General features: G+C 47.5%; 2 protein-coding genes across 5 annotated transcripts in view; both read right to left on the bottom strand.

Annotated features, from left to right (window-relative positions):
- The window catches only part of LOC103285834 (histone deacetylase 8), a 16,226-nt gene extending 6,301 nt beyond the window's left edge, over nucleotides 1–9,925 (bottom strand). Inside the window, exon 1 of the mRNA XM_028144682.2 lies at nucleotides 9,850–9,925. The gene's annotated coding sequence lies outside the window, so the exon portion shown is untranslated. The remainder of the gene's footprint in view (nucleotides 1–9,849) is intronic.
- ZNF343 (zinc finger protein 343) lies at nucleotides 3,621–22,908 on the bottom strand. Of its 4 annotated transcripts, none has more exons than XM_008141266.3 (5): nucleotides 22,669–22,908; nucleotides 15,722–15,986; nucleotides 15,497–15,555; nucleotides 9,850–9,976; nucleotides 3,621–6,149 (listed from the first exon to the last, which is right to left on the bottom strand). In XM_008141266.3, the coding sequence occupies exons 2-5, from the start codon at nucleotides 15,753–15,755 to the stop codon at nucleotides 4,561–4,563; spliced, it is 1,809 nt and encodes a 602-aa protein (XP_008139488.2). In that variant the 5' UTR covers nucleotides 15,756–15,986; nucleotides 22,669–22,908; the 3' UTR covers nucleotides 3,621–4,560. The 4 variants fall into 4 exon arrangements, with proteins under 4 accessions (XP_008139488.2, XP_054579694.1, XP_028000476.2 ...); XM_054723719.1 differs by having other exon boundaries at nucleotides 22,796–22,908; XM_028144675.2 differs by lacking the exon at nucleotides 22,669–22,908 and adding an exon at nucleotides 22,403–22,642.

Here is a 22,908-nt window from a genome sequence, read left to right as displayed (position 1 = left end):
GCTGAGGTAGAGTTCTAAGGAAGGATAAACAGGGAAGGAGAGTTCCCTCCCCAAGACTGGGGATCAGCCCTCGCTGGAGGAGTGGCTGCAGCCCACTGATGGTAGAGAAGTTGGGGTAGGGGTGGGGGGTTGCACACGCCAGAGCTGACAAGCAGGAATAACCCTCTGGAATGCAGGCCAGCCAAAGGTGGTAGGCAGGTACACAGAGGGAGCAGGATGTGGACAGAGAACCAAGATGTTGATGTTGATACAAAACCTGGACCACACAGTGTCTGCATCTGAAGGGCTGTATCAAACAAACCTATGAGGCACAAGCGAGCCAAGGCTGATGGGCAGGTGAGCAAAGACAGTCAGAACACTGCTATAGACACTGCCAGGACCCTGGTGTGCATGCGCATAGAGCTGAAGAGAGGGTCTGGGGAGTAGCAACCAGGGAGGGGAGTTCTGGGCCTCAGCATGAGATGAAAGTCAGGTGGTGATCTGCTTGCCAGAAAGTCAGTCCAGCCCTAGACTGTATGCCCATGAAGATGAAGAGAAGGTGCAGGAGCAGTGACCTGTGCTGTTTGGGCTCCCGGCTAAACCACCAATGCCTGAGTGGAGAGCTGAAGAAAACAAAGGATGGCCAATCAGTGGAGAAAGCTGGGTCCTGCAGGCATTTAGCATGAAGAAACTGCGCCGGTCTGGTCGAGAAGTGGGGGGAAAGGGTACTCTCCAGAGCCTGGTGAACTGAGCCAGGAAAGAAGCTCCTTCCTTCCTATGTTGCTCCAGAGCCCACTACTGATGAACCTCATGCCAGCTGACAAAGGAAAAGGACGTCAAGGGCCCAGATCCATTTTCACAGATCAGGCTACAAGAGGTAAATTTAGAGCTGAGACAACATATTAATAAGTGGCACCATTCCACACACACACACACACACACACACAAACATATTCTACCACATAGGTCAGCACAATGCAAGACTTAGATGGGGAAAGAGGATAGCCAGTTCAACCTGCCCTCTAGAAAAGGAACCATTCTTATGATAAGCACAGATAAGATGATGTTGGCTTTCTGCTTGGATTCCTGGAGTGATGAGAACTTTTATCTTTTGCAAATATTTCTCACGTTGGAAAGCTGCAACACCAAAGACTTTCAAAACAAACCCTACGATGCCTGTCTTCTCTTTTAGTCCACATTACCATCGCCACAGTTGTCCTGTAAATTTTGTCTAGGTAATGCCAACACTTCTGACTTCCCAAATTTATCCTAATCTCAAGTCCATCGTGCCTTCTCTTTCTCTTAATTTTTCTGTTTCCCTGTATCTTCTCTTCCAGATTCTCACCCCTATTCGGCAGAAAACCTGATCTGAAGTGTTTTCACAATTTTATTAATCAGGCACACCTCCAATATTGCCAAATTTATTTACACTAAGCTTTTCACAGCTTGGGCCCTTCTCTCAAAAGACAAGTAAGCCTTGCCGTAGCCAGTCTGGCTCAGTGGATAGAGCATTGGCCTATAGACTGAAGGGTCCCAGGTTCGATTCTGGTGAAGGGCACATGCCTGGGTTGCAAAGCTCGATCCCCAGTAGGGGGCGTGCAGAAGGCAGCTGATCAATGATTCTCTTTCATCATTGATGTATCTCTCTCTTCCTCTCTGAAATCAATAAAAAATTTATTTAAAAAAAAAAGACAAATAAGCCTCTGTTAACGGCAGCGTCTACTAGGCACTGGGAAAGGTACAGGCCTGCTTTCACTCTAGATTATTGGGACAGACACTGCAAAGAAGCAATTCAGACAAAAACTATTGTAAATAGCGTTAAAATTCACATTAAGCTCTCTTCCTCCCTGACAAAAAAATAACCTAGTTCCCAAAGGAAGTGAGGGGTCGGGAAAAGGGGAACTGATGGCCAGCAGCAGTGAGGATTCTGCAGAATCAACTCCTCCTTCAAGCTGGTGAGCAAGGTAAGCTGGGACCCGCCCTGCGGTCTGTCTACATCAGAGGCAGATGAGGGCGAAGCCTGTCCTAGGGCAGCCTGCCTTTGTGAGATTTTCCACTCCTCAGCTGGAGCAGGGGTGCTTATATCCTCTTCAGAACACTGGTGGATGAACTCTAGGAATCTTGTTTCCTTTTTTTAGGATCCTAGAATGTCATGTTCCAACCTATCCCAAGTAATTTTCTTTAATTAAACGTCAGTTGAGTGCTTGGCTATTCTTCAAAATGATGTCCAGATTAAAATTAGTGAACAGAGTATACTTTTTTTTTTAAAGGAAGGTGCTGGTTTTCTTGTTTGCATTTTTCTCTCCCAACAGCAGGGCATGGAGGAATGCAAAGGGCCCATCACATCACTCTTCAAATCCTAGAGATTACATTCTTCCCTCTGTGGCTTCTAGTTCTGACCAGAAGCAAAGTGTCGATGTTATAGGGGTAGTTCTGGGAAAGGAACACTAAGGGAACACTCCAATGCTGACACCCCCTCACCAGAGCTGACCCAGGACCCATTGCAGAGCTGCAGAGTGCACTGCATGGCTCAGGGAGTGAGCAGAGGCCTTGGAGCCAGTGAATCCTTCAGACTCTTTTACTGCCCCCTCCTTTGATGGGGTGTTAAAACCACTCTGTGCTTTTGATTTTCAAAGCCTGATGTCCAATTTGTGACCTGGTAAACTCCAACTAAGCAAGCAAGTTTGCTGGAGTCTAGGCAGACCCTCCCTCTACAGTGAACAGTTATTGGCCCGGGACAGAAATCAGAGCCAGGGAGTCTAGAGTTGTCAAATTGAGCAATTTGGGCTCTGAGGGAGGGGGACCAGGAATGGGTGTGGCCAAAGGGCCAGGTCCTTGGGCTGAAAAACAATGGCTGGTGTATGGCTAGTCTGTCTTGGACCAGTTAGTAGAAGGATGATGTGGGGTGCCATTAGCAGGACCCTTGGAGGGCTGTGGGGACATGGCCTTGAAGCTGTATTCAGGGGTTTTTAGACCTATGAGTAGCTAAGAGGCCCAAAGCATTCATTCATGACTGGAGAACAGGGCACGGTTAAAGGACTTGAGCTTAGACTATGGAAGGCTGCATAGGGAGTGTGCTTACAGAATCCCTGAAAATGCAGGATGTGAACAGACCATTAAGGACCAGTGATGGTTTGACGGCGATGAGAAGGATTCAGCAGAGACCCGAGTAGAGATTAGAAGGAAGAAAACCCAGGGAAGGGAGCCTTTACAAAAGCCAAAGGGAGTGACCAGTTAGAAGAGGCAGTCCAGGCCTTGGAGACCTGGAAGTTCTCCCCTCGGTGGCATGTCTCCAGAACCCGATCATCCTCCCCATGCAAAGGCTCAGATACCCTCAGATTTATTTGGACTTATTTTTTCTCAAGGGTTGAATTCATGCAGGAAATCTAGGTTGTGAATGTGAATTCCTTTCCACTTGGATGAAAGACTAAGGTGTGCAGCTTGAGCTTATATTTTACTATAACAAAAGGACAAAACACGGGAAGGAACTGGTGTACAAAAATAAAACAAGTTGTCATTCTTAGGTTACTTAAATAAAACCATTTACTTTTTTATTCCATCTGATTACAAAAAGTGGGGGAAAACCATGTCTATTTAGTGGCTAGTGCCATCTTCACTCTCATAACAGATAATTTGTGTGTGGGGGGGGGGGGGGTCAAGACTTGTGAAACCCCTTCAAAGGTGAGTGAGGTAGTGGTTTGTGGTGTCCAGAATGTCCTCTTAGTCTGTTGAGGAGGAGCATCCGGATAAGGCTTCACCCACAAACCCTGCCCACACAGATCTTCTCTCTGAGTGACCTCTGGTGCAAGATAAGGTGTAACTAATATGACTGATTGCTAAAGCATCTGACAGGCTCCCTCCCTGCCTATATACTAGTAAAGCTTCCCACAATATAGCTCTTCTCTGATGTATCCTGAAATGCACTTTTCCTAAATCCATGCCCATTCTGCCCACACACAGTTTCTATGCAAACGCTGAGGTTTGTGAGGGGTGACTATGGCCACAACCATGTCCATGCTCCTTGTACACTTAAAATGTCTTAGAGGGGATCCCTGCAGAGACAATGAGATGGAGAAGTGGTTTATTGGTGAATGAGGGCTGGACTGGGCAGGGGAAGAAGCAGACCTGCAATGTGTTCACAACTGAGATCTGATGGGCATCTCTTGAGTCCAGGGTTGAGGTTTTGTCTCCCCACAGCAATCAATCATTGGCCAGGAGCCAGCCCTTAGGAAGGTGCAGTTCCCTGTGGCTGAGGGCAGCAGTTATCGGGAGCTGCAGGGGTGTTGGTCCCAATAAGGTTATCTGGGCAGAGTTCCACAGTATCCCCACATAAGGATCTCTCTATGGCATGAGAAGAAGGCTGGCTAATCACAAGAATCTGGCCCACAATCCCTACAAACACACTCTCTGAGTGTGCCATCTTGTGCCTGCCTGTCAGCCATTGGATATTCGATAAACATTGACTTATTGCTACCGCCTCATCCACAGTCCCTGCACACACAACACCTCCCACTTAAGTGTGGCTAGAGTTACCCACACTTAGGCTCCTCTGCTGAATGTGTCCTCAGTGCCTGATGAGAGTCAACACATCTCTGAAGGTACACTCACTCCACACACAGACCCCAGGTGTCTCTCTGGTGTCAGATGAGACTCGACTGATGGCTGAGTCTTGTCCATGATCCCTGGAAACATGCTTTTCCCCAAGTGTTTCCTCTGGTGTGTGATGAGATTTGACCTGTAGATAAAGCTTCGCCCACAGTCCCTGCAAACATGCTTCTTCCCCGAGTGTGTTCCCTGGTGAATAACGAGGAATGACTTCTGGCTAAAGCTTCGGCCACATTCACTGCACACATAAGGCTTCTCCCCGGAGTGTGTCCTTTCATGTATGATGAGGTCCGACTTATAGAAAAAGCCTCGCCCACACTCCCTACATATATAAGGCTTCACGTCTGAGTGTGTCTTCTGGTGTCTGATGAGATTTGACTTGTAGCTAAAGCTTCGCCCACACTCACTGCAAACATGCTTCTCTCCCGAGTGTGTCCCCTGGTGAATAAGGAGGAATGACTTCTGGGTAAAGCTTCGGCCACATTCACTGCACTTATAAGGCTTCTCTCCCGAGTGCGTCCTCTGGTGTTTTCTGAGGGTTGACTTATCACCAAATCCTCGTCCACACTCCAGGCACACAAAGGGTTTCTCCCCCGAGTGTGTCCTCTGGTGTCTGATGAAAGATGACTTCTCACTAAAGCCATGCCCACACTCCTGACAAATATAGGGTTTCTCTCCTGAATGAGTCCTCTGGTGTTTTCTGAGGGTGGACTTATAAGCAAAACCCCGTCCACACTCTGGGCAGACATAGGGCTTCTCCCCAGAGTGAGTCCACTGATGTTTAATGAGGACTGAATTATTTCTAAAGCTCTGCCCACACTCCCTGCATGAATAAGGCTTCTCTTCTGAATGTGTTTCTGTGTGTCTGTTCAGATTGGACTTCTTGCTAAAGCCTCGCCCACACTCCTTGCACACATACGGCTTCTCTCCTGAGTGTGTCCTCTGGTGATGAACAAGGATTGCCATCAGGCTAAAGCCTCGGCCACACTCACCACATACATAAGGCTTCTCCATTGAGTGTGTCCGATGGTGTCTGTTGAGGTTTGACTTATTGTTAAAGCCTCGCCCACACTCCCTGCAAACATAGGGCTTCTCCTCTGAGAGGGTCACCCGGTTTATAGCTAAGTTTGATTTCAGACTACAGTCTGGTTCATGCTCTTTACAGCCAACTGCTCCGGATCTCAGGGTTCCTAACTCCTTCGCTCCTCTGCCTGTTTGCACAGGGCGTACCCTCTGTGCTGACTTGGGTGCTATTTCTACCACTGTGTTGCCTTCTCTAGGACTTGATGATTGTCTTCGAGGTGGGCTGGGAACAGCGCCTGAGGTTTCTCTCTCCTCGGTCCTCACAAACAAGGACCTGAAGCCACCTTCTCTCTCTTGACCTTTTGTGTTTTCACTCCAGCAGCTCTGAGAAGAAAACTTCTGCTCCTGATGCCCTGGGCCAGAAGCCCCTGGATGGAAGTCACGTAAGTCCAAGAAGATCGGAAGCACATGTTGGCTGAGGAGTGGCTGATGGGAGAAGGCCAGAAGGCAAGAGGAATAGGAGTCTGTTTCTGGCTTTGATTCTGCCGGAGAAAGAGTGCTCAGTTAGAGAAGCCCTAAGTGGGCAGCTGGCTGTTCCGCCTTGTCTTAGGACAGAGTATCTTCCTGCCACACCTACTATTGATAATAAATGTACAACGAAGTTCGTTTTCCACCAAAAATTCCTCTATATTCCATTTCTAAATGTTCCGTTTTCTATTACAATCCAGTAAAGCCACACCAGAAACATCCTCTACATGTCACTCAGACTAGGAGCCTTTCAGGTAAGCATTCTGCTCTGTAAACAGCTTCAATAGTGTCAGCCATTTCTTTCTAGTAAACCATCTAAGCCATCGACACTCACATTGATATACTGTTCACAATTCTGTTGTACCTGGAGGTAACAGACTCTATGACCAATATGAAAATCTCCTTAATGACTTTTCTTATTACAGAAAACATAAAGACTAATAAACATAAAAAGTCACTTGATCTGGAGGGCTTCCAAACATAGGAGTATGTACATGAAACAGGGGTTAAAGAGATTGCATATGAAATAAATCTGAATTTCAGGTTGTCCACCCACAAACAAATACTTATTAGAAATTTTAAGTGCGTGGTTCTCTACTAAGTATTGTGGATTCTGCAATGGACAAGAAATGCATGATCCATGATTTCAGGATTTTGGCACCTTGTGCCCAAACTAATCCCATTACAATGACATCAGACTGGCTATGGGATTTGCTTAGGCAATGGGAGATTGGTGAAAAGTTAGTGCTACTTTCAAACATTTTTTTTTAATGTTTTTATTGATTTCAGAGAGGAAGGAAGAGGGAGCGAGAGATAGAAACATCAATGATGAGAGATGTTTGATCGGCTGCCTTCTGCACGCCCCTACTGAGGATTGAGCCAGCAACCCAGGCATGTGCCCTGACCAGGAATCAAACTGGTGACCTCTTGGTCCATAGGTCAACACTCAACCACTGAACCACCCAGGATGGACTCAAACACATTTTAAGAGCCACAATGTGGTTTCTTCATTCCATTTTTCTCCTTTTAAGAATCACATGACCCAGACAAAGACTGGTTCTTTTGCCTGGATTATAGAATCCCAATAGAGCTAAACTCCTACCTGAACTGTACATAAGAGGTATTATAAGAAATGAACATTTGCTAAAGTTCTGTGTTGTTATCACAACAATACCTAGCCTATACTAACTGAAATATCTCACCTATGAAAGCTTTAAAGATTATTTCAGGGAAAACTGGCCCACTAACCCTTGAAGAAGAGACATTGGAGCATGAATATGTGAAGAATTAGAAAACAAGAGATGAGTTTAGGAGGGAAAATAGTATGACCTCAATTTTTGTAAGTTTGAGAATAAACTTATATTCTTACAACCAAACAGAAATGCACAGGTGAGATAGTGACAGAGAAAATGGGTTCATCATAATATGTGATGATCAAAATCATTAAAGTATCCGAAACCGGTTTGGCTCAGTGGATAGAGCATTGGCCTGCGGACTGAAAGGTCCCAGGTTCGATTCCCGTCAAGGGCACGTACCTTGGTTGCGGGCACATCCCCAGTAGGGGGCGTGCAGGAGGCAGCTGGTCGATGTTTCTCTCTCATCGATGTTTCTAGCTCTCTATCTCTCTCCCTTCCTCTCTGTAAAAAAATCAATAAAATATATTTTTTTAAAAAATCATTAAAGTTCACAAATTGTTTAAGAGTTTGAATAAAGATGACAAAAAAAAAAAAGAGCATGTGACACTAATCCAAAAAAAAGAAAGAGAGAAACCCAAAAAGAGAGGTGTAAAGAGGCTAGGGAACTGCAGAATACTGTGGTGTTGAGAAAGACAAAGGAAACAATTTCAGGAAAGCCAGTTTTTCCATATCGAGCCTAATTTGAATCAAGTTATTTTAACATTGAACCCATTCAATGTATTAACATAGAGAAAGAGAATAATATGATCAGAGGAAAATAAAAATCAAAATTAAATCTAGTTAGGTTGAATAGCTAAGGCCAAATCAAAACACACAAAACAAGACTGAAATGGGTGAATCCAACTTAAATTAGACAGAGCGCAAACTAGATGGAATCAGACCAAAGCATATCAAAGAAGATGAAAATGGAACAAATAAAATCTGATTAACTGATATCATGGAAAAAGCCGGGCCATTTGGGGAAACTCCTGAAGAAACTCCTGCCTGAAACTAGTTTGTGTTTCCAAAAATGTGACTCTCTAGATGCTTAATCTAGAAATATGGAAATATCCAGAACTGCATTATCCAATATGGTAGCCACTAGCCATACATGTTTACGGAGCACTTGAACTGTGGCTAGTCTGAACTGAAATGCACTCTAAGCATAAAATACACACCAGATTTTGAACACTTAGTACAAAAAAGTAAAATAATTTTTATACTGATTACATGTTGAAATAATATTTTTATATATCAGATTAAGATTACTAATTTTACCCATTTATGTCTACTTTTCTAAAGGTGGTTACTAGGAAATCTAAAATTATCCATGTGGCTCACATTATATTTCTACTACATAGCGCTGATCTAGAACAAAGGTGAGGAGGAGGGGGGGAATTATAGCCTAAAACAGGGGTCCTCAAACTATGGCCCGCGGGCCACATGCGGCCCGCCGGGTGTTTTTGCCGCCACTGCCTGTCCTGCTTAGCAGACGACTTAGCAGTGTGCATAGGAATTTGTTCATAGTTTTTTTTTTAAACTATAGTCCGGCCCTCCAACAGTCTGAGGGACAGTGAACTGGACCCCTGTTTAAAAAGCTTGAGGACCCCTGGCCTAAAACCACCATACTGCTCTCTGTTTTTGTACAGTCTACAAGCTAAGAATGGTTTTTAAATTTCTAAAGAGTTGAAAATAAGTCAAAAGAGTAATAGTTTATGATATATAAAAATTATATGGAATTCAAAATTCAATGTCCACAAATAAAGTCTTACTGGAACACAGTCATACTCATTTACACATCACCTGTGGCTCCTTTAGCACTACAAGGGCAGAGCTGAGAGTGGTTAGAGACCATATCACCCACAAAACCTAAAATAGTTACCATCTGGCCCTTTGTAGAAAAAGTGGCCAACTCCTGAATCAGAGTAACGTTGCAATCAAAAGTATTTATCAACCTAGACTTAAAGAATAAATGTATGTTTTTAAATAAAAGAAATAATCTGGCTTATGAAACTCAAAAGCCATACAAACTCTGACATTTAATTTCAACTTCTGTCGCAGAAGGCATTTCTCTCCCCCTTGCTAACTGTGCTTCCAGTCTCAATTCCTTCTACCCACAGGCATATACCTTCCTTAAGGTCTTAGCACCAAATAAGTCTCCATGTGAAATGCTTTTGCCCTAGAGAGCCAGAGTTCTAACTCCCTCACCACTTTATGTCTTTGGTCAAATGTTCCCTCCTCGCTGATTTCAAATAACTGATTTCAAAATTCAGCCACCCACCCTGTCACACTCAATACTCCTTTATCCTGCTTCATTTTATTATTATGTTTTACTAGGTAGTACTTATCCCTTTCTAACTTAACATCCCTGTATATGAAGCTACTTGTTGTCTGTCTCCATACACTAGAAAAAGCCCCCATGGGCAGGGGTTACTATTTCATTTACTAATGTATTCTAAGTGTCTAGAACTTTTTCTGGCACATGATAGGTGGTCCATAAATCTCTCCTGAATTAATGAAGGAAAGAACATAGCCTCACCCAATGAAAGTAGATTCCTGTAATTCTCCAGCATCACTTCTTTGTACAGGATCCTCTGCTTAGAGCTCAGGAGCTTCCATTCTGCCTGTGTGAAGACCACAGCCACATCCCTGAATGTAACTGGTACCTAAAAACAAGCAACAATTAATGAACAGCACGTCACCGTCAATTTTCCCAGTGTGAGGAGTCTATCTAGTGGCCCTGGAGAGTCTTGATATGTAAGAGTTGGTCTAATTCTTTTCAGGGTACACAGTTCTCCATATCAAATTCTTCTAGCCATTACTATGGCTGTGTGTTAAAATCTGAGGATAGTGCATAGCTGGCGTGGTTCAGTGGTTGAGCATTGACCTATGAACCAGGAGGTCACAGTTCATTCGATTCCCAGTCAAGGCATATGCCCCGGTTGTGGGCTCAATCACCAGTGTAGCACATGCAGGAGGTAGCTGATCAATGATCCTCTCATCATTGATGTTTCTCTCTCTCTCTTCTCCTTTCCTCTCTGAAATCAATTCTATCTAATAAAAGGGCAATATGCAAATTGACTGTCACTCCAACACACAAGATGGCCACCCCCATGTGGTCAAAGATGGCCACCACAAGATGGCCTGCAGGGGAGGGCAGTTGGAAGGGACCCAGGCCTGCAGGGGAGGGCATTTGGGTGGGACCAGGCCTGCAGGGGAGGGCAGTTAGGGGTGATCGAGCTTGCAGAGGAGGGCAACTGGGGGCAACCAGGCCTGTAGGGGAGGGCAGTTGGAGGTGACCAGGCCAGCAGAGGAGAGCAGTTGGGGGGTACCAGGCATGCAGGGGAGGGCAGTTGGGGGGATCAGGCCTGCAGGTAAGGGCAGTTGGGAGGGACCAGACCTGAAAGGGAGGGCAGTTGGGAGGGACCAGGCCTGAAGAGGAGGGCAGTTGGGAGGGACCAGGCCTGCAGGGGAGGGCAGTTGGGGGTGACCAGGCCTGCAGGGGAGGGAAGTTGGGGGGATCAGGCCTGCAGGGGAGGGCAGTTGGGAGGGACCAGGCCTGAAGAGGGCAGTGGGGGGGACCAGGCCTGCAGGGGAGGACAGTTGGGAGGGACCAGGCCTGCAGGGGAGGGCAGTTGGAAGGGACCAGGCCTGAAGGGGAGGGCATTTGGGGGTATCAGGCCTGCAGGGGAGGGCAGTTGGGGGTACCAGGCCAGCAGGGGAGGGCAGTTAGGGGAAACCAGGCTGGCAAGGGCTTGCAGTTAGGGGTGACCAGGCCGGCAGGGGAAGGCAGTTAGGGGTGACCAGGCTGGTAGGGGAGGGCAATTAGGGGCAATCAGGCCGGCAGGGGAGCAGATAGGTGTCAATCAGGCTGGCAGGGGAGTGGTTAGGGGTGATCAGGCTGGCAGGCAGAAGCAGTTAGGGGCAATCAGGCAGGCAGGCAGGCAAGTGGTTGGGAGCCAGCAGTCCTGGGTTGTGAGAGGGATGTCCCAGATTGGAGAGGGTGCATGCTAGGCTGAGGGACAATACATCCCCCCGCCCCATGCATGAATTTCATGCACCAGGCCTCTAGTAAAAATATATATTTTTAAAAATCTGAGGGTAGCATAACTGAGGTATACAACACATTCCTGGCCCTTGGACACTTACGATTTCTTTGGAGAAATGATTTGTGAATCAATTTGAAACATGAAGCAGAGCTCAGAAAAGTGACCTTGAGGATTCATTATGAAGAATTCTGAGATGGAAGAGTTCAGGATGGGCTGGAAAACTCCCATTTAAAAGGAGCTTTGTGCCCAGCCCAAGAGGCTCAGTTGGTTGGGTGTTGTGCAGTGCACCAAAAGGTTGCCAGTTCCATTCCCAGTCAGGGCACATGCCTGGGTTACAGGCTCCATCCAGGGGGCATGCAGGAAGTAGCTGATCACATCAATGTTTCGCTCTCACATCAATTTTTTTTTCTCTCTCTCTCTCTCCCTCTCCCTTTCTCTCTCTAAAAAATTCAATTAAAACATCTTTAAAAGGAACTCTGTGCCCAACAAACAACTCATAACCAGTAAGAGGAAAATAAATTTACAATCCAAGTGAGATTATAATTTAACACAGAACTGAAAAGTTGTTTTCATTTTACATATCAGGAAAATTTATTTAGACTCTCTCTCATTCTCATATGAATGTATTCTTTCTCTCCATGCCTCTCTCCCTACCTATTTAATTTTTTGTTGAATACTGGCCATTTTAGTAAAATACTATAGCAACTCTGGATACCAACCCTGCTCCCTCCCCAGGCGGCGCTATGGTCACTTGTTCATGTTTTCTGACTGGTGTGGACTAGTTCAAGAAAGGCTATTATCCCTTAAACTGTGGCTTCTCAGCAGATGAAGCCTTGGACCCTCCCCCTCCAGAATGACAGTCTTTAGCAGGATTCTCTTGTGTCTCTCCGGCCTGCCTATATTGGTATCGCACCCAGCTAGCCTCCACCAATAGCTAACTGATTACTGTTTTCAACAATGTCTTAGGGAATAAATGGCTCCACTGTATGACCCAATTAAAGTCAGGCCCTGACCCTTTTACAGGGGTAGTTGGTTTTTTTTTAATATATTTTTATTGATTTCAGAGATGAAGGGAGAGAGAGATAGCAAGATCAATGATCAGAGAGAATCACTGATCGGCTGCCTCCTGCACGTCCCCTATTGGGGATCAAGCCCACAACCCGGGCATGTGCCCAGACCGGGAATTGAACCGTGACCTCCTGGTTCATGGGTCCACGCTCAACCACTGAGCCATGCCAACTGGGCTACAGGGGTAGTTTTAAGGCCAGTATTTGAGGCTCCAACAGGGCTCTTCTCAGCCCTCTCTTTCCCTGGTTCTCCCCGTTAAACTTTTAGCTGATTTGCCATTTGCTTGTTGCTATCATGGATCTTGAAGCTGCCTCTTAATTGCTCACCACAAAAATCTCCATTGTTCTCAAGAGCACTCTTAGGTTTCAACATCCGATGCTCGATGCTCGGTTCCAAATAAAGCCAATGCTGTTAAGGAGTGCTACAGTGGCCTTTGTTCTTCCAACCTGCCTCTCCCCCTGGGCAGGATCTCTGCACCAGTGCTTAGAGCTGGGAGCAGAATTGGCAGCCACTTCTCTCAGAGTGACATTCCTACTCTAAGAGTGGTACCCTGGGGGATAGGATGCTGTGGGGGTGGAAGCTCCTTTCTTCTCAGCTTGCCTCTCCTGGCACAGAATCTCTGCCCTCTGAGGAAGGGGAAAAGGCAATAGGGTCCTTACTGATGCTTGACCTCCGATGCCTGGGACAGAGCTTCTATCCTACCAACAGGGGCTGGTGGAGAAAGAAAACCCCAGACCTCTCGGCCACCTTGCCTGCAACACTGATCTGGAGGGAATGAGAACTGCTGGTGGCCTATCTCCCCAGGGAAAAAGTACAGTACTAGACTGGGAACTGAGAGGAGAAAGAGCCCCATTGTCTTGGCTGTACCCACTTGGAGTAGAGCTCCCATTATGGTGAGCTAAAGGGTGGGCAGATGAAGCAGATTGTGGGACAAATGCCAAAGACTTGCTGTTTTCAGTGAGACTTAAATTTTCTCTTCTTTTTTTTAAAAAAATTTATTGATTTGAGAAAGAAACATCGATTAGTTGTTCCACTTATTTATACATTCATTGGGGATCGAACTGGAAACCTTGGCATATCGGGATGATGAGCTAACTAAATGAGCTACCCGGCCAGGGCTAAAACACAGATTTTCTTGATTAAATGTTTCTTCACTTGCTATACGTCCTTAGGACAATTTCCAGAGACTTCAAATTTGGGGTTTAATGGTGGAGTTTTTTAAATCATCTATGTTGTTTCACTGGGGAGAGTGTCTGTGGAACTCCTCACTCCAGCATTCCAAAAGCGCTCACATGTCCTGTGAGCCTGAATGTCAATAAACTGTGAGCGGCTGCACATTGGTTTGAAAGCTTTAGGCTGGCAGTTATGTAACCATCTCAACTATTATTGTAAAAACTAGAGGCCCAGTGCACAAAATTCGTACATGGGGGGGTGGGCAGAGAAGGGGTCCCTCAGCCTGGCCTGCACCCTCTCCAATCCGGGACCAATGGCTCCTAACCACTCACCTGCCTGCCTGCCTGATCGCCCCTAACCATTCTGCCTGCCTAATGCCCTCAACTGCTCCCCTGCCTGTCTGATCGCCCCTAACCACCTCTGCCTGATGCCCTCAACTGCTCCCCTACCGGCCTGATTGCCCCTAACTGCTCTCCCCTGCCGGCCTGATCCCCCTAACCGCTCTCCCCTGCCAGCCTGATCACCCCTAACTGCCTCTGCCTTGGCCCCACCACCATGGCTTTGTCCAGAAGGATGTCCGGAAGACATCCGGTCTAATTAGCATATTACCCTTTTATTAGTATAGATTACTAATTATTGTCCTAATTTCTTTTTTACATACATTATTTTCCCAAAGAATTGGAATGTTCCTTGAAGATAAGGACAGTCTACTTATAAACCTATTAATTTGGCTTGTAGAATCACACACGCACCATTCACATGAAAGAATACATCAAATTTCTGGTAAAGGAAAGAAGATGGAAGGAGAGGTGAGTAGGGGTGAAGCACTGTTAACTACAGAGAGCATTCTATATGAGTCATTCATCAAATAATCCAGGCCCATTTCCTAGGGCTGGAAAATATGCTCCCATATTATTAGATGGGGATTTATGTCACAGAAAGAGTCCAAAATACAACACACTGGAAGCTGCAGAGCTTGAGAGTCAGAGAAAACCAAGTTCAAATCCTGGCTCTACCATCAACTGATGGTATGGCCATGCACAAATCACAAACCCCTTTAAGCCATAGTTCCTCTCTCTGGAATAAATAGAATTACCACCACTACTACCCTCTTACCACTATTTTTAAAAATTATAGAGACATTGTTATGAAATGTCTGAGATTTGTCAAAAGTAATCCAGTGAGAGACATGAGAAGGGTAGAAATTAAACAAAACTGGCCGTTGTGGATGACTACTGAAGCTATGTGATGGCACCTGAGGCCCTATTATTACTATGCTCTCTACTTCTATATATGTTTAAAATTTCACTAGTAAAAGAAGTAAAAGATGTCCAGTGCAAAAGATATTATCATTAAGTAGTGTGGATGTAAAGTGAAATTTAATAGTACATTTACAATTTTTAATAATCTTAGTTTTTCAAAAAGATCTCTTATGTTGTCCTGGCCAGTAGCTCAGTTGGTTGGAGTGTCATCCTGAACACCAAAAGGTGGCAGATTCCATTCCCGGTCAGGGCACACACCTAGGTTACAGGTTCAGTCCCCAGTCAGGATATGTACAGGAAGCAACCAATCGATGTTTCTCTCTCAAGTCAGTATTTCTCTCTCTCTCTCTCTCTCTTCCTTTCTCAAAAAAAAAAAAATAAAAATCAATGAAAAACATATCCTCGGGTAAGAATTTAAAACAATTTTTTAAAATATATCTCTTATGCTCTAAAGTTTCCTGGACTCTAACTATTAATCTTGACAATAAAATAAAGGGAAATAAACAGGAACATTATAAAGTGACTTGACGATTGCCTGTTCCCTTCCCAATAAAGAGAATACACAATATGCCTATGCTCTGAAAAACGAGCCAACATTTTATAAAATAAACAAAAAACAGTAATCCAAACTCACCAGTATTTCGGGCTTTCCCTCTGTTTTCTGGAGCGAATCAGTATCATTAGAAGGCAAACCTCGGGGAAGAAAAAGAAGCTGTGAGACAGCAGGCCTCCCATGATGCTCTTGGAGTAGCTCCTCTAAGCCTTGTAAAGTTCCTTTACTCAGCTGAGGCCACTAGAGCTCAGCTAAACCTGGAGCCTTGCTCTCCCTCTTCATCTCCACACTCTCAACAACTCTCACCTTTTGCCTTATGATTCCGAGTCAATTTCTTCATAGTCTCCGTAGCTCCCCTGCTCTCCAAAGGCAAAATCTCTTCCCTGTCCTGCCCTCCCCAGGCAGAGGGTCAGGCAATGTCAGGGCCCCAGAGTCAGCCCCGTGTTTGCCTTGCAATTCTACCAGAAATCCAGGTAGAAGCCATTTCATCGCAAGATGGATTTCTGCTGCCTGAAGTGACTTCTCTGAACCTTACTTATAAAAGCCCATCTTGTTTCCATGAAGCCAGGACCTGTGGGACGGAGAAGAAACTTGATGTTGCCAGGATCTTTAATGGAGGCCCTAAGCCCACGCCTCCTCACGGGGATCCTGTCCTCTCACATCCTCCTCATTCAACAAATATGGAGTCTCAGTCCAGGGTGGGGTGGAGTCCTTGGACTTTTTCCCCCAAATATATTTTTTTTATTTCAGAAAGATAGAAACATCAATGATGAGAGAGAATCATTGATCGGCTGCCTCCTGCACGGCCCCCACTGGGGCCCGAGCCCAGGCATGTGCCCCAACCAGGAATCAGAACTGTGACCTCCTGTTTCACAGGTCAATGCTCAACCACAGAGCCACGCTGGCCGGGCTCCTTGGATTTTTTTACCTCATTCCTTTCCAGCTCGCAAGTCTGTTCCCTGCCACTCTCCCTTATGTGACAAAATTTACAATTCCCACCCGCCCCCACACCTCAGATTCAAGCTCCATGTGTTGTATACAATCTCTGCCACTTGGAGCCTGAGTCAGAGAGAAGACATAGCATAATGCCTGTGGAATGTCTCCTTCCAGATCAACTGGGGCATTCAGAACTCGGCTCCTGACTGTTCTGAATGTATTCTATCCCCTAAGTCCCAGTACTCTAAGGAGCGAGGGGCGGGGGAGGGCGGGCGGTGTCTAAACTGAGTCCTTCTTACTTTAGGTAGAGCTCCAAATCTCACAGTGACTCTGTAAAGATACCCTCCCACACACGCACCTTTCTTTTCTGCACATGTATGCCACAGGCCTTATCAGTGATGTGCATGGATGTCTCCTGATGGGCACAATCTGAAGTCCTCCACCCACGTGATCCCAAAGGGGGCAGGTGATGTTAGGGGCTATACCACCTTCAGAAGCAACTCAGACACCCTGTCCAGAATCTCAGTCCAAGTGACTGCAGTTCTGCTGTTGCCACGTTCCCTTCTGAGACTAGCTAGGGTTCCTCTAAGAAGCCCTTTGGATTCATCCCCTAACAACACAGGTAGAGATGGTCACTCACTCTTCTGTCCAATCTGGGCATCCCACCTTAATCACACCATCTTGCAATTTTTCTATTTCTATGACTCTCTTTACAAGAATTCGAGCTTCCTGTGAGAAGAAACGCATGTCAGGGGTTTTGCTACTCCTAGTGATTAGAATAAAACAGTCCTTTGTGGTAGATTTGATTATTGTTCCCAAATTATCTGCTTCTCTCTAAAAGAACTGTACTTCCTGCCTGTGACATCAGGTCTTGCCTTAGACATGAAATGGGAGAGAAGGTGACATGCCACCTCTGAGCATTGCATGATTCAACCATCTCATGTTCTGGGAGCAGCACGTTCCCAAGAAGTGGCCTTCCTTCTACTATAGAAGGCCATGGTGCTGAGCCAACCTACAAAGGAGGAGGGATCAGACTAGGTTTAAGGTTAGATTGTGGGTCACTGAGATTTGGGAGTCATGTGTTACTGGAGTACAACTTAGCCTAAGCTGATAAATATAGCCCTTTTCCTCCCACTAATGCTAGTATTTATAGTTAGTATTTATAAAACAGGTACTGTACTAAGCGCAGAGTACTATGAATCTTCACAACACAGCCAAGAGGTAGACACTTCTATCCTTTCCACCTCACAGAGGAGGAAACTAAGGCATAAGAGGTCCGTTGACTTGTCTTAAGATCACACAGCGACCCAGTGTCAAAGCCAAGCCTAGAATCCAAAATTTTCATTCCAATGCCCTTTTTCTTCACCATTCCCTAAAGTAATGCCCAGTGAGCAAATACCTTCAGACGTCTATAGATATTATTTTTAAAAATCAGGACATTATAAGAACAATCATTCTGCATGTAAGAAGAGAAAGGAAAGAAAAAACTGGCAAAATCCTATTAAAGACAATCTAAAAATTTTATGTCCTAAGACCTTATCTTGGTAACTATTGGATTGGAAGCTTCAAAATATGGCCAAAAAGAAATGTAGGCCAAACTCCATTTTTGGCCAAGGTCCTACCAAACTGCTGCCAACCCTCGAGGAAATTATAACCTAAAAAATTACACTGGCTACTATGAAGAACATTCCAATTAGATTAGACCATTTAAAAGTGCACTTAAAAGCAAGGACTTCCAAATCAGATATACAGAATGGGAGACTATAATGACTCACCAGTATAACAATATGAGAGCTCTCTTAAAAAAAAAAAAAAAAAAGAATTTACAAGTTTTTCCAGTTCAAAAGATCCATCATCGGCTGACTGGCGTGGCTCAGTGGTTAAGTGTCTACCTATGAACCAGGAGGTCACGGTTCGATTCCCGGTCAGGGCATATGCCCGGGTTTCAGGCTCGATCTCCAGCTGGGGTGTGCAGGAGGCAGCCAATCAATGATTCTCTCTCATTATTGATGTTCTATTTCTTTCCCTCTCCCTTCCTCTCTGAAATCAGTAAGAATATATATTTTTTAAAAAGATCCATCTTCATCTGATCTTGACATGTAGAAATTTAGCCACTCAAACCAATAAGCCTTTTTATGGCTTACTCAAGGGCCACACAAGAGTGTAAAAAAGTGCAGCCCTCACAAGAACCAAAAAGCCTCAAATGGGACATTGCAGGACTCAAGATGTCAGAATGAGCAAAGGAAATTCACCCACAGTTTGGAGCAAAGAAAACCCCCTAAGAACGTGAAAAGTGTGTGGTGCCCACCTTAACGGGGCTGTCAGGAGCCCATTTCCCCTATGCAATCCTCTCTGGGCAGCACGGGGATGAGAGCGTGGACCTGAGGATAAAGCTGGAACTGTGAACTTCAGGACTGTCTCTCAGCCCGACACCAGGCTGGAAGTCGCCACGTCTAAAATAAGGGGTGTTCCTCCTCCTTTAAAAAGGCCTCAGGTCTGCCAGAGAAGGAAGCAGACAGCTTGGGGGACAGAGTCCAGAACGGGCATCAGAACACAGCCCGCCCTGATATGCTGCTCTGAAGTAAGGAATCTTTTTTGCATCTTGGGGGAGGAAGAAACGCTCCTCTGCCTTTCTAGGTTCTTCTGGCTGGCCTAATAATTAAATCTACAGGGGCAGATTAGATTAATAAGAGAAAATAACTGAATTTGATTACATACGTACATATGGAAACCCCAAATATATGAGCGAGTCAGAGACACCCACGCCCACACACGCACAGCAGAGGTTCAGAGACAGAAAGGAAAATGAGGTACGTATGGCATTCTGAGCTCAGGATGAGGTAAGGCATCATGGGGCTTCAGAGGGAGAAAGGTCATTTGCAGTACGATAAGAAGAGCAGATGTTCAGTAATCACAGGTTTGCCCTACTCCATCTTACCTTATAATAGACAAATATGCAAATTGACTGCACCTTCGCTACGCCCAAGCCACGCCCATCAACCACGCCCACCAGGAAACCGTTGAAGGGAAGCACCTGCTCCGATCACAGGAGCCAGCCGAACCCGCTCCTGCGATCAGGTAGCAGGGACGCTGGGGTGCGGGCGGAGCCCAAGGCCCGGGAAGCCGCCCGGGGCTTTCTGGGCCTTGGGCGCCAGCCGGGTGCGTGCTCCGATCGCAGGAGCGAGCCCACCTAGGGGGTCAGCTCGCTCCTGCGACCGGGTCACAGGGACACTAGGGTGCAGTTTTCACCTGCACCAGTTTTCTGCTGGCACCGGGACCCTGAAAGAAGGTAGAAGGCGGTGGCCACAGCCAAGGCCTGGGTCCCCGGTGCCGGCAGAAAACTGGTGCAGGCAGCCAGGTGAATGAAGGTCTATTGCACGAATCTTCGTGCAAACGGGCTACTAGTAGGTCATAAAAAGTTATTTCTGGTGATAACTCTGAATAGACAAGGTCCCAAATTTAAATTCTTTAAGGGAGAGGCAAAGTTTCTTGTGAGCCCGCAGGGTCTCAACTGCCTTCACCTCAAAATTATTCACATGCCAAAGCAGCACATCTTAGGGAGGCCTGTTTGAACCCTTTGATGTCTATGGGCCTCAAGTTGTAATATTATTAGTAACTAGAGGCCCGGTGCACGAAATTCATGCACAGAGCGGGGGTGGGGGGGTGTCCCTCAGCCCAGCCTGCACCCTCTCCAATCTGGGATCCCTCTCACAATCCAGGACTGCTGGCTCCCAACCACTCACTGCCTGCCTGCCTGATTGCCCCTAACCACTTCTGTCTGCCAGCCTGATAACCCCCTAACCACTTCCTTGCCAGCCTGAATGACGCCCAACTACTCCCCTGCCAGCCCGATTGCCCCTAACTGCCCTCCCCTGCCAGCCTGGTCACTCCTATCTGCCCTCCCCTGCTGGCCTAGTTGCCCCTAACTGTCCTCCCCTGTAGGCCTGGTCACCCCCAACTGCCCTCCCCTGCTGGCCCGGTCACCCCTAACTGCCCTCCCTTGCCAGCCTGGTCACCCCTAACTGCCCTCCCTTGCCAGCCTGGTCACCCCTAACTGCTCTCCCCTGCCAGCCTGGTCACCCCTAACTGCCCTCCCTTGCCAGCCTGATCACCCCTAACTGCCCTCCCTTGCCAGCCTGGTCACCCCTAACTGCCCTCCCCTGCCAACCTGATCGCCCCTAACTGCCCTCCCTTGCCAGCCTGGTCGCCCCTAACTGCCCGCCCTTGCCAGCCTGGTTGCCCCTAATTGCCCTCCCCTGCCGGCCTGGTCCCCCCACCCAACTGCCCTCCCCTGCAGGCCTGGTCACCCCAAACTGCCCTCCCCTGCAGGCCTGGTACCCCCACTGCCCTCCTCTGCAGGCCTGGTCACCCCTAACTGTCCTCCCCTGCAGACCTGGTCACCCCACCTGCCCTCCCCTGCAGGCCTGGTCCCTCCCTAACTGCCCTCCCCTGCAGGCCTGGTCACCCCCCACTGCCCTCCTCTGCAGGCCTGGTCACCCCACCTGCCCTCCCCTGCAGGCCTGTCCCTCCCTAACTGCCCTCTCCTGCAGGCCTGGTCCCCCACAACTGCCTCCCCTTCAGGCCTGGTCCCCTCAAACTGCCCTCCCCTGCAGGCCTGGTCCCCCCTAACTGCCCTCCCTTGCAGGCCTGTTCCCTCCCAACTGCCCTCCCCTGCTGGCCTGATCGCCTCCAACTGCCCTCCCTCGCAGGCCTGGTCCCTCCCAACTGCCCTCCCCTGCTGGCCATCTTGTGGCAGCCATCTTGTGTCCACATGGGGGCGCCCATCTTTGACCACATGGGAGCGGCCATCTTGTGTGTTGGAGTGATGGCCAATTTGCATATTACCTCTTTATTACATAGGTTATTTAACAATTACTAAAAACTCTTACTATATACCAGGCTCTGTACAATGTTTACCTCCCAAAGGCCCCAGGAGTTAGGTCTTGTGATAAACTGAGGCAGAGTTATGAATCTTGCTCATGTTGAAGAGCTAGAAAGAGCCTAGATTTAAACTCTATCCAGGGAGTCCCATGTCCTTAGCCAGCTGTCAGTGGTAAGGTTAGTAGTGGCCAACCCCTGTGGGGTGTGACTAGTCTCAAAGTATATTCACATGTAGGGTTGAGGAGGTGTAAAGATTAGCAGTGAATTAATAAATGCTGGACCTGGTGATAGGTTCATGGGGTTCTCGTACTGGGTAGGATTAAAATCTGTCCTTACCAAAAATAAAAATAAAATAAAAATTTAAGTCCTGATATCTAGGCCTCACCAGATGCCAGAAGTGATTTGGATAGTCAGCCAACAGCCCTCAGAAGTTCCCACCATACCTAAATTCCCTAAACCCTAATCCAGAGGTTAATTCCCTAAACCCTAACTAATCCAGAGGTTTGACCCCAACACATGAGAGAAAAGCAGACAAGGAGAGGGAGAATCAGTAAAACTGGCCACGGACATTTACAGCCAAACCGGGATCTTTGCCACAAAGGGAGAGCGTCCCTGCCTCATGACAAGCCCTGGGACAACAGGTGCCACTGAAGTAGTCTCATCCCCACTCAAAAAACTGCCTAAATGCAGGTCAAGGTCGGGTGGTACCCACCATCACCAGATGTCTGTCCTAGGCCCAAACCACCCCACCCCTAAAGCCCCAGGACTCCAGACCCAAGACACTCCCCACGACCCCCTAGGTACACCTGCCCACGTGAAGCTCACCACCCCCAACAAACCCAAGCACCGCGGGTCCTGAGATGCCCCACCCCAACCCCGCCCCCACCCAATCACTGCTGGAGCCACATTCAGCCCCACCGAAACACGCAAACGAGCAGTAACCCAGTTCTTCATATTCACGATCAGTCCTAGGTTCCCACAACCATTCGGACACGCAGGACCCAGGTAAGGGTTCCCTTGCTAGGAAGACGGGGGGCTATAGGGCCGGATCCGCGCCCCACCACAGGGGATGCCTGGCTGAACTCGTGTGCTCGGCCCAAATAAACCCCGGGGATGCTCGACCGCAGCCGCCTCCCTCTTCGTTAGCTGTCTGGCCCAGAATAATCTCACCTCCTTCAAAAAAGAAATCACAGTTCCAGCTCGCTCGCCCCAGCCCGAGAAGAAAGGTCCGCTAGCGCCCAGCAACTCGGAGATTCCCAGCCAGCGGCGTCTCACCCCATCCCCCGCCCCCAAAGGCGCATCTGGGGCCGCGCCCCATTTCCAAAACGAAACCTCCCGAACTTGCGGCCACTCTTCCACCAGCCTCGCTCCACCAGGTCCCTAACCCTGCGGGGGACCCCTTCCCGCACGGTAAGGGGCCTCGGCAGTGCGCTCACCGGAGTCAGCAGGATAGGTCCGCCCAGCCCTCCGCCATCAACTGCGCCAGAACAGCTCCCAGAATCCCCGGAGGCTCCGCCCCAATGGCCGCCAGGGGAGACGCTGGCGGCCACGAGGTTAGCTTACCTGGACAATGTCTGTTGTAGTGACGGCCTGTCTGTCTCTTTTAGGAAGATGCCCACGCATAAAACAGGCAGTGATGGCCTTGGCCGGGTTGCTCAATGGGTTAGAGCGCCCTC

The sequence above is a fragment of the Eptesicus fuscus genome, chromosome 12 (genome assembly GCF_027574615.1).
Source record: "Eptesicus fuscus isolate TK198812 chromosome 12, DD_ASM_mEF_20220401, whole genome shotgun sequence".
Classification (NCBI taxonomy): domain Eukaryota; kingdom Metazoa; phylum Chordata; class Mammalia; order Chiroptera; family Vespertilionidae; genus Eptesicus; species Eptesicus fuscus.
Note: the sequence above shows the minus strand (reverse complement) of the source record. Positions and strands in the feature narration are given on the sequence as shown.